The sequence below is a fragment of the Populus trichocarpa genome, chromosome 1, assembly GCF_000002775.5.
Source record: "Populus trichocarpa isolate Nisqually-1 chromosome 1, P.trichocarpa_v4.1, whole genome shotgun sequence".
Lineage (NCBI taxonomy): Eukaryota > Viridiplantae > Streptophyta > Magnoliopsida > Malpighiales > Salicaceae > Populus > Populus trichocarpa.
In genome coordinates, this window is record NC_037285.2 from 18,001,913 (window position 1) to 18,013,799 (window position 11,887).

The 11,887-nt window shown below is 36.0% G+C and overlaps 1 protein-coding gene and 1 long non-coding RNA gene across 2 annotated transcripts; both read left to right on the forward strand.

Moving 5' to 3' along the window:
- The first annotated feature begins 836 nt into the window (after window positions 1-836).
- LOC7470595 (60S ribosomal protein L28-1) lies at window positions 837-2,801 on the forward strand. The gene is made up of 4 exons (XM_002298221.4): window positions 837-992; window positions 1,110-1,287; window positions 1,623-1,786; window positions 2,502-2,801. The coding sequence occupies exons 2-4, from the start codon at window positions 1,140-1,142 to the stop codon at window positions 2,628-2,630; spliced, it is 441 nt and encodes a 146-aa protein (XP_002298257.1). The 5' UTR covers window positions 837-992; window positions 1,110-1,139; the 3' UTR covers window positions 2,631-2,801.
- An 884-nt stretch (window positions 2,802-3,685) lies between these two features.
- Window positions 3,686-5,349, forward strand: LOC7470596 (uncharacterized). Its single transcript, XR_002984269.2, has 2 exons — window positions 3,686-4,902; window positions 5,013-5,349. It is a non-coding gene; the product is annotated as an uncharacterized LOC7470596 (long non-coding RNA).
- Window positions 5,350-11,887: the final 6,538 nt, after the last annotated feature.

The following is an 11,887-nucleotide window of genomic DNA, read 5'->3' on the forward strand; positions in this document are numbered from 1 at the left end:
ACAAGAAAATTCCCAAAACAAGCTCCTACATCCTCATAAAAAAATGATAATTGCCAAATAGGAAGACCACAAGTTAAAAGAAATTAAATAACAAAATTCGTACAACATATTTTGATCTATATCGCAAGTCTTTCTGAACTCTGATTCACTTGGAATTTTACCCTGACATAGAAAAATACCTTGAAAATTATTTGGTAAAGTTTTAGCTTGATCTAACGGTTTAATTTGGAGTTATGCTCAATATCATAAAATTAAACGATATAAAATTTTACGCCAAAATCCGAATCTGACTTTACTTGGATCGTATCAACTGCTTTACTTAACGAGTAATGAATAAAGTATCAATATCGTGAAATCTAATCCAAAACTCGATTTAATATATATATATATATATATATATATATATATATATATATATAATATTTACATTTTTAAAACCATTATTTTTCAGACACATATATTAAATTTGAAAGTGGGTGTGGTAAATGAGAAACTGCTTACAAATTTTTAATTGCTAATTGGATGAGTTAAAAAATCAAAACATACATGAATTAAAACTAAAATTTTGATATAAAGAAACATTTCATATTTTACAAAGGATATTATATTATTATATTATGTGGTCAAATAAATCCTTAAAATTAAAGAATATTTTTTCACTTTACAAGAAAGAGGGATATTATTAAAATTTCAATAAATACGAGTAAGATTTTTTTTAGTATTGAAAAAAAAAAAAATATAAAAAAAAAATAGAAAAGAGGGTTAAATTTCCTTGGACCTACATTAATAAAAAGGGAAGGTCCAGAATGAAAAGACCCAGAAAAGTATTACAGAGGCCCAAAATAAAAGAAGACATTGTAAATCCAAAACCCTAAAGAAGCAGAACCTAGGGTTTCACTATAAATATATCATGAACTCCCCCGTCTTCTCTGTCCACCACGCCAGTCCTCCCCCACTTCGGCAGCTCCCATCCAAAACCGTAAATATAACAGGTCTCTCTCTCTCTCTCTCTCTCTCTCTCTCTCTCTCTCTATCTCTCTCAATATCTATTTATTTTTGTTTCAAAGACTGAGTATAGAGATTTTGGATCTCGTGTGTTGCATGTGCAGGGAAGGAAGAAGAAGAAGAGAGGATTTGAAATGGCGACAGTACCAGGACAACTGATATGGGAGATAGTTAAGAAGAATAACTCATTTTTGGTGAAGCAGTTTGGAAGAGGAACTGCTAGCCTTCAGTTTAGCAAAGAAAACAACAATCTCTACAACCTTAACTCTTACAAGCATTCTGGTACTCTCTTTCTTTCTTACAGTGTTGTGGAAAGGAACTGTGTGTTTGAGATTTTGTTTGATCTAACATTACTGCTTGATTTAGTTAATTTATAGAGCTGCGTTGTTTCTATGTTTTGTTTTGGAATTTTTTTTTTAGAAAATTAAGATTCGGAAGGGAAAATTAAGCATGGTGGTACTGAACAGATTTGTTCTGTATCTCCTTAGCAAAACAGAAGTGAATAAATAATTGATATTTGTTTGATTGATGGTTCCTGACTTCGTTATATTTGGTTATTTAATAATTTTGAAATCATACAAATGAGAATTTGCTATTATTTCATCGTGTTAAAACAGGGTTGGCAAACAAGAAAACTGTCACTATTCAGCCTGCGGACAAGGATCAAGCTGTGGTTCTTGCTACAACCAAGACCAAGAAGCAGAACAAACCTGCAGCTTTGCTTCACAAGTCTGTCATGAAGAAGGAGTTCAGCCGCATGGCCAAGGCTGTGGAAAACCAGGTAATTAGAGGTCTTTCATTATTTTGTAATGCTTTGAATGTTTTTTCCTTGTCGCTACTAACTGATATATATGGCCAGTGGTGCCTAGATACATGTCATGTGCTTAGATTCATGTCACATTGTACTAAATGAAGCAGCATCTTCTCATTGTTTTAACCACTTGCATAATTCAGAGAATTGATTTGCATTTTCAAGTTGCCTTTTCTTTTATTAACACACTCGATTCATTCAGCAGGAATTTATGACTAAAGTGGGTTTCACTTCAATATTTAAATCCGATTTTAAATACCTGTTGAAATTCCATTTTAGATGCTGCTTGGTTTTCAGGTTGTCAAACATGATATGTTTTAGATGTTCAAAAAAGTGTATTTAATCATTGTTTTATTTAACTATCTTGGTCCAAGTCCGAGATTTATATGCAGTGATGAGATAACATACAAGAGCCCTTTATTTGAAAAAAATGTACCTGTTACGCTTGGCTCCTGACCTTTGTCCAAATAATGATTTTTTGACATGTAGTATATATTTCTACTTGCCCGCACAATACATTGGAGTGCAAGATTTTACCTCTTCTGTCCAATTTAATCATTCTGTGTTCACACTTATCGATTGCCATGCCAACCTGTCTTTTGCAGTGTCTATAGTCATCTTTCTTCCATGTTTTTCAATGACATTGAGCTTGTTAATAAATTTATCTGTGTTTTGCTAATTGCAGGTTGCAGATAACAACTACAGGCCTGATCTGAAGAGAGCAGCCCTTGCAAGGTTGAGTGTGGTGCACAGGAGTCTGAAGGTATCCAAGTCTGGTGTCAAGAAGAGGAATAGACAAGCTTTGAAGAAATGATTTGAGAGTCCAATAAATAAGCGATGTTGTGCTGGACAATTGACACCAAAATCTTTATTTTTGATGACCTTTTTCTTGGGTGCTCTGGGATGTTTATTTAAGTTTTAGATGTTGAAACTATAGAGATTTGTGATTTTTCCATGATAATTTCGTTTGCAGTTTTGGATGGTTGAGGCTAAGATTTCCCCACTGATATATGCAGTCAATTACATCTACAACTACATTACTAGTGTTGTAGAAATGATTAAGGGACTCACGTTCTAATTACTCATCACTATCAATTGAGCCCCTCGCCATGTTAACAATCACACTACCGCTTTCCACGTGAATGTTTTTGAATACATGAAAACTGATCTCTCGAAATTAATCTCCGCTTGCCCAGACCACGCCTTCGGGCTAAGGGCCGGGCTGTGCTGTGCTTGTTGGTAAATCTTCGTGTTCGTTTTTGCCAGGCACGAGAGACTGGATCCGTTTCGCGGAGAGGGTGAACTTCTCCTGTCTCTTGAGTTGAAGTCGCATGAATAATGTGGTGGTGCCAGAAGCGGAGCGGTCCTTTGCTGTTTGCCTCTTATAGCCTATTATTAAGGTGTCGGCCTAAGACCCTGAATACTCGAGTGCTGAGCTGCAGGCAGAGCATAGTCCACATCAGGAGGGAGGGTGTTATGGGACGTGGACAGCTGCACAGGCTGATTGATTTTATCACGACTTGTACGGTGCATGAATATTGGCTTGAGAACCCAGTAAATGTGGTTTAATTTCCCAAGCAAAAACGATCATTGGCTTTCAGAGAACGTGTGGCTTGTTCTTCAATGCCAAATAATGGCAAGCTTCTCAAAGCTGTGAGTAGACCGACTGTGAAGGAGAGTTTGTGTGTGCATGATTGTTTTTGAAATTAGAAAAGTATTAAAATAATAATTTTTTATATTTTAAAAATTATTTTTAATTTTAGTGTATTAAAATGATTTGAAAACATCAAAATATATTAATTTGAAGTAAAAAAAATAATATTTTTTTAAAATTTGTTTGAAAACACTTAAAATACAAAAACAAATACATTTCAAACACTAAAATGCTGCTTGTAAATGTAAAATAAAAAAGAAAGAAAAGAAATTATCTTAATTAAATTATGGTTTATTGATTTTACTTTTTAAGTATATATTTAAACCGGTTGTTATGTATTTTTTTTTTTAGTTTAATGTGGGTATCCGGGCCAGCTTGCGCGCACCTCGATTAATTCCAACGGGCCTTGAAGTTAACGACCATGTAAGCCTCCAGTGGCCATCATATGAGCAACCACATGGCTCGAACCTGAGACCACAAAGGGAGCAAATCTCTTGGTTCCAAGTTCTTACTACTAGGCCACCATCTAGAAGGTTCGGTTGTTATGTATTAAGACTACAGAAACTGGACAATTTTTAAAAAGAAGATTAGAATAAGAAGTAGAATCAGAAATGAATGATTCATAATAGAAAATTCATTAATACTAAGAAACCAAAAAAATGGTTTTCCTGACTGATATGAACAATAAAGAAAATTCTCTAAGCTTTTCAAAATATATATCGGGTAACAAATTGGACAATTTCTGGTGCGGTGAAACAAGTAATAACTCGAAGGTTTGTGAAACTCAACTACCTGACCAGGCAAACTTTCACTCAAAAATGATTTTGATAGCGTTGCTTAATGAACTACAAGTCGATATACCTCTCCTTTCCAAGAAACCTCTCGGGGCACGCCACAATCCATAGATTGAAATTGTGGTGTGTAGAAAAAACGAAGTAGACAATAATGTTGAAAAGTCAAGTCAATGATTCTTCGGACGCATTTATTAGAATAATATGTTACTTGCCTTGGTTTAATTCTCTGGCTAGCCACATATAAAAATGTCCATGGTCTTTGTTTATATTCTAGCAGCTAACTATTTGCAGCATTGCTGCTGCTCACAAAAGCCAGCAAAATCAACAACTTTAAGCATGTCTATTAAGAAAACTCTTTCACTAACCAGCAAAGCCGTTAAGGACGATCAGGTCTCGGAAAAACGCAGGCGGTCTGATCGATGCTTTTCATTCAAGGAGATATCGATAGAACCAGGAAAATCACTAAAAGACCTGGATTCAAACAAGTTCAAGATTGATATCAAGAGATGGGCCAGGGCTGTTGTGGCATATGCACGCCAAGTAAGTAGCAGGTTTGGAAGCGCTAGAAAAAGTGGCCGGATTGGAAGCTCTCGTGATTCATCACAGGACTCCATATAGTTGAAGATTTGAAGAACTGGGTACGAATTTTTATGCTTGATTCATGGTCATATCGAGAATAAGATGTAAAATTTGTTTGATGCTTTAGGTTTTTTTTTTTTTTTTTTAATTGTGACTCATTATTGTCCAGGCCCATGAATGTTCACACGTTCATGACTGCCCCATCTCGAGGAAGGAAAACTGAAAAAATTGATGTCAAGCTACGAAAATGTGTTCAAGCAAGACAGGATCAACCTCGAGGGAGATCAGAGTTTGGTCCATCAGCTCGAAACGGAGGCGCAACTTGTGTGCAAAGTCAATATCTTGGAGATGGGGTTCATGTATACAAAGACACTAATCGTTCTGATTGTTTTTTCATTCCATTTATAATTAATACGATCTGTTGATGATATGAAGCAAGTGGATTTTGTTTTTTATTTCTTCGTTCTTTCTTCCATTAATAAGACGACATTGGAAGATGTTGGGCATGTACAGTGTCTCTCTTTTTCATGCGACAGGCCTCCAACAAAGGAGTGAAGACTCATCATCTAGCGGCTAAACAAATTGTTGTGTTAACATTAACAGTGGGGTTTCTAGATGTTGGCAAAAAATGCTAAAAAGGTTGGAAGAAGAAAGTTTCCTCGGCCGACCTATTTTTGCAACTACCTAGGAAATGAGAGAGAGATGGATTGGTTCATTGGGAGGAGTTCGAGACCTAGAATATTTATTGGATTAACCAACTATTATTAAACAAATTAACTATCATTATCTTTATTGATAATAAGTGATATTCTAGAACTAGAAGTGGATTGCATATGAATGATTTTAATTAGGTATCTCCCATTTTTTTTTAGGAGAATAGATCTATTTTACTGATCATGTCAGTGCAAAACACACACTAGCTAACACTATTGAGCTGTGTATCCAATATAAGATCTAGCATACTTGTTGTTATCCTGGGCTTCAACTTATTAGAAATTCACAAAGCTCCATACATTAAATTTATGATGATGTATCCCGTGTTTAACATGTCATCTCACGTATCATTTTATGCTATAAAAACGACAGAAAACCCATTTTCATATTCATCTTGTACTTTCATCAAGCATTGATTTAGTACGCAGGCCTTCTCCATTACTTGCTATCCGAAGCAGCACTTCCTCAGTTGCCACTCTTGAAGAACCTCCTCCCTCCTCCCTCCATAAACTGATACTTTACAGTTGAATGCACAAATGAAAGCATGTTCAATCTATGATCAAGTGTCTCATAGGTGTCAATAAAGCTAACAAGTCTTTCATGTTATAGAAAAGACAAATAAAAAAACATGGATTCAGTTTGTACTTCCATCAAACACATCAAGCCTTGATTTTACTTTAATGCTATTTGCTATTAAAGCCACACCACTTCGATTGCCACTCTGTAAGTGAATTTAGAAAAATACTTTCGGTTGGCATATTTTCTTTTTCTAAGTGAACTGCAAAGCTGCCAAAGACAACGAGGATCATCTCGCGTATATGCTATCGATTCTCCTTCAGTAGCTGGCTTTCGTGAACCGAGCAAGAGTTTCATCATTGCTCAGGATTTAGTAACACATGGATTTGGGTCGTTTTCTTTTGCAACTAGAGTCATTATTAGTCTTCGGTGTTAGGCTTCTAAAAATATTACAGGAAAGAGTGATCAACAAAAGCAGGCCCGGCTCATTAATTAGATGTCTAAACTAAGCTGCAAGGATCATGAGGCATCTGGTTTATAACCGGGTTTTCTTTTTCAAAACCCTTAAAGCCACACCATAAGAAGGCATGCCAACTTTAAAAAAGCAATCATTATTTCCCAGAATTACTTGTCCTGTACACCATTGCTCACTCATGAATATCTAATCGGGATTCCTGACTCTTATATGTATTTTTAGTGCACAGGTTACGCAAATCCTTCATAAATTACCTTTCCTTGAATAGAAGAAGTAGAAGCGTGCACCAACAACCAGTGTGATTGTCCCATGAAAGTTGCCAATCTTATGACTCATCTCAATGAATGAACAAAAACTCCATGAAAGGCATTGCCTTGCATATTTGCCTAAGGTCAAGGTACAAGTATTAATCAAACAAACCAGAGGAAATTGATGCACATTCAAAAAGTGAAAAACGAAACAAGTACAAATTTCCTACAAAATGATCTGACGTTTACACCCTGTAAGAAATTCTGTTGAGTAACTATCTTTTTGTTGTGTGTGGTCCCGCACCATGTGATGGTGGGACCACCACATTTTAATTAGCAAGAGGCAGCAGCTTGCCTCTTTAAAAAAACACAAATTGTCACTGTAGCGGCAGTAGGGGAATTAAAGCAAAAGAGAGGAGAAAAACGGGAGACCGAGAGGAAGAAGAGGCAGCATAGCAGTCTGTCTTCTTTCTTCGAATTCCAGCTCTTTCATTGTCGGATCGGGCTGAGATGTGTACAGCAGCTTTTAGACACTTTACTTTTTATTCTGGATAGTTAGATCAAAGATTGGTTGTGTATAAGCTGGTCGTTTTGATAGAAAATAGGGTTGCCAATGTTGTGAGTTTTTCTCAAACACTTCTCTCTTTAATCTTGTTATATTCAAAGAATAGATTGTTATTAATGATATGTATGTTGTAAGCCTTAGTTAAATATGAGGAAGAACACTTGTAAACCCATTATTTGTTTATAGTGGAAGTTTTTAGGTGGACTACGGTTCCGTGGTTTTTTCCGCATCGAGTTTTCCACGTAAAAATCTTGGTGTTGATTTGTGTGATTGTTTGCATTATTTTATTGATTGTTTGATCCTAAGTTGATTGCACAAAGAGGGAAATGATTCGGACTTGTGAATTGTGATTCGGCTAGATTGTCCGGTTATTTGAATACTTTTCCCAACAAAGTGGTATCAGAGCGCTGGTTGTGTAGATTGAATTTCTTGTGCAGTTAAAATGAAAAAGGAAGATTCGGGCATGATAAAGCTCACTTCCTCCAAATATTTTCTATGAAAAACAATGATGGAGGATCACTTATATTTCAATGATTTAGCTTTGCCGCTTGAGTGTAAAGGAATAAAGCCTGATGAAATGGATGAGGCAAAATGGAATGGGCTTAACAGAAAGGCGACCACTAATGTTAGAAAATGAGTATCTTCTAAGTCCATTAATCATATTTCTCAAGAACATGACTGCTATATAGCTTGGAAGATATTGGAAGAAACCTTTGCTTGAGTGCACAAAACAAGGTTTTTATAATTAGAGACCTTGTAAATTTGAAGTACAAAGATTGTGAAGATGCTTTAGTGCATATAAATGAATTCCAAGGGTTCCTGAATCAGCTGTCATTGATGAATCTTGAGTTAGTCAATGAGATGCAAGCACTAATCTTATTGAGTTCATTGCTGGATAGTTAGGAGACTTTGGTGGTGTCACTTAGCAATTCTACTCTGAATGGAAAGATCACTTTGAAGAAAGTGAAGGATAGTATCCTCAATGAAGAGAGGAGGAGGAAAGGGACAAACACTTTCGAGTCTCATGCACTTGTTACAGAAAATCGAGGGAGAAGTCAAAGTAGGTTCTCTCATGGTAAGCAAGATAGAGAATCCAGCAATAGAAAAGGCAAATGGAAGCCAAGAGGAAGATTAAAGTCAAGGAAGGGAATTAAGTGTTATTATTGTGACAAGCCAGGGCATATTCAAAAAGATTGTAGAAAGTATAAAAGATATAAAAAGGATAAAGACGAAGATAAGAATGAAGATAATGGTACAACTACAGTTGTATTTGATGGTGATGTTGCCATTGTTTGTGTTGACGATTGTGTTAATCTTGTATGTCAGGATACCACCTAGGTTGCAAATTCAACAGCTTCTTACCATGTTACACCCCGACATGATTTTTCCACATCCTACACTACTAGTGACTTTGGTTAAGTTAGGATGAGAAATCAAGAGATGGCTAGTGTTGTGAGCATTGGATACATTTGGTTGGAAACCAATATTGGGTGCAAGTTACCACTAAAAGATGTTAGGCATGTGCCTGATATGCGCCTACACTTGATCTCTACAGGTACTCTTGATGAAGAAGGCTATCACAAGTACTTTGGAGATGGTAAATGGAAGCTCTCCAGAAATTCTTTAATTGTTGCTAAAGGGAAGAAGATGGGTCTCTATATGTCACAAGCCAAGGTGATTAAAGTGGAAGTGAATGCAATTGAAGATTGCTCTACTGATTTATGGCATAAGCGGCTTGGACATTTGAGTGAGAAAGGCCTTGGCATCCTTGCCAAGAAGAACTACCTTCATTTAAAAGGTATGGACTTGAGCATATGTACTCATTGTTTAATTGGTAAACAACATAGAGTTGCATTTCAAAGATCACCTTCACATAGAAGATCACATGTTCTTGATTTAGTTCATACTGATGTTTGCTCTATAATTGATAAGTCTCTTGGAGGTGCATTGTACTTTGTTAGTTTTATTGATGATCATTCCAGGAAAATTTAGGCCACTTGTTTGAAATCCAAAGATCAGGTGCTTGATGTCTTTAAGGATTTCCATGCTAGAGTTGAAAGAGAAACTGGTAGAAAGCTGAAATGTATTTGAGTTGACAATGGTGGTAAATACAGGGGTCCTTTTGAGAAGTACTGCAGGGAACATGATATCAAGTTGGAGAAGACAGTTCCTAAGACTCCATAACATAATGTAGTGGTTGAGAGAATGAATAGAACCATTGTTAAAAGAATTAGATGTATGCTCTCTTATGAAAAGCTACCTAAGTCCTTTTGGGGTGAGGCAATGAAGATTGTAGTTGCCATGATCAACCTTTCTCCATCAGTTCCTCTTGAATTTGATGTTCCAGATAGAGTATGGAAATGAAAGGATGTTTTTTATGCATACTTGAGAGTGTTTGGATGCAGAGCATTTGTACATGTTCCCAAGGATGAAAGGTCTAAGCTTGACAACAAGACAAAGCAGTGTATTTTCTTGGGCTTTGAAGATGATGGGTTTGGCTATAGGTTGTGGGATCCAGAGGAGAAGAAAATTATTAGAAGCAGAGATGTTATCTTCTTTGAAGATCAAACCATTAAAGACTTTGAATAAAAGGAGAAAACCGAGTCTACTATTTTTATTTCATCTAATTCAAATCCAAGACCTACTCCACAGTTACCTTTGATGCCTGATAATTATGGGGGAGATTTGTAAAATGATGATAATGGTGGTTTTCTTATTAAGCCCTTAATTGGTGATCTTGAGTCAACTAATGATGATATTGATGTTATTCCTGAATAGGTTATGCAAGAAGCTCTAGATGAGCCACAATTGAGGAGGTCAACTAGACCTCGCCAACCTTCCACCAGATATTCTCCTCATGAGTATGTGTTGGTTACTGATAGGGGAGAGCCATAATGCTTTAATGAGGCTATTTAACATGAGAAGAAAAGTGAGTGGTTGAAAGCAATGTAAAAAGAGATGAAATCTTTGCATGAAAACCATACTTTTGAGTTAGTGAAGCTTCCTAAAGGTAAGAGAGCACTCAAGAACAAATGGGTGTTCAGGTTGAAAATTGATGAACATTGCTCACGGCCAAGGTACAAGGCAAGATTGGTAATGAAAGGTTTCGGTCAGAAGAAGGGTATTGATTTTGAAGAAATGTTTTCACCAATGGTCAAGATGTCTTCAATTCGAGTTGTGCTTGGTTTAGCTGCTAGTTTGAATCTTGAAGTTGAACAACTTGATGTGAAAACTGCCTTTCTCCATGGTGATTTAGATGAGGAGATCTACATGGAGCAGCCTGAAAAATTTGAAGCAAAAGGCAAAGAACAATTAGTTTGCAAGTTGAAAAAGAGTTTATATGGGTTAAAGCAAGCTCCAAGGCAGTGGTACAAGAAGTTTGATTCTTTCATGGTGGATCATGGTTATGCTAGGACCACTTCTGATCATTGTGTATTTATGAAAAGGTTTCCAAATGGAAACTTTATTATTCTCTTGTTGTATGTGGATGATATGTTGATTGTTGGCCATGATGCTAAAAAGATTCAGATTTTGAAGGAATAATTAAGCAAGTCTTTTGCAATGAAAGAATTAGGAATGGCAAAACAGATTCTTGGCATGAAGATTACACGTGATAGGAAGAAGGAGAAACTTTGGCTATCTTAGGAGATATACGTTCAAAAAGTACTTGAGAGATTCAACATGAGCAACTTCAAACCTGTTTGTTCTCCACTTGCAAGCCACTTTAAACTAAGTTCTAAGCAGTGTCCTTCAAGTGATGAAGAAAGAGATGAGATGTGTTGCGATGTCGCGGTCGCACAAATTAATTACCCTAGCTTCAAACACAACACACAAGATAATATAGAGCAAGTAAGGGGTCAATCCCACGAGGAAGATTCAAGTCAGATTTTTATGCTAGATGATATGCAATTTGGGGGGGTTTGGACGTTATCTAGGCTAAAGCAAAAGAAAATAGAAAACTATCAAACGAAATTTAATAAAATCAGAAAATTATCAAGAGAACAAACCTTGGTCACAAGCACACATCCACCTACAGAAATCAGAACTGATCATGGAAACGAAACATCAATTTATATTCTGAATATTTATCTCTTCTTAACATTAGTTAGTTAACGGATCCGCCGTATAACTAACCCTAACCACCATCAAACAACCACAGTGTCCGCACTAATAATTTAATTCAATGGCAGCCTTAAGAACTAGATAAATTGATTAATCAAGAAAACATAACTGTCCGCAGTCTATGTTTGATTTGATTGAATGTTCTCCCTAAGATTAATAACGTAGATCCGCCACAATTATTAAACTTAGTTGCTTCACAAGTTCATATACCATAACTCCGGTTTTGATATCAAACTTAGCAATAGATTGTCTACAATAATAACTTAGAGTCCGCTCTAGCAATTAAAATAAACAATCATAGAAAAAATAAGCATAGGAGAACAAACATATTCATCATATAAACTAAAAAGAAAAGGTTAAATAAATCTCACAGTTCTTGAAATCCGAAGGTTTCCGTGTCCTTG

Coding starts and splice junctions, on each gene's coding strand:
- LOC7470595 (XM_002298221.4), top strand. CDS start 1,140: ATGGCGACAGTACCAGGACAACTGATATGGGAGATAGTTAAGAAGAAT. Junction 1,288..1,622: donor TAACTCTTACAAGCATTCTG/GTACTCTCTTTC, acceptor GTGTTAAAACAG/GGTTGGCAAACAAGAAAACT. Junction 1,787..2,501: donor CCAAGGCTGTGGAAAACCAG/GTAATTAGAGGT, acceptor TGCTAATTGCAG/GTTGCAGATAACAACTACAG.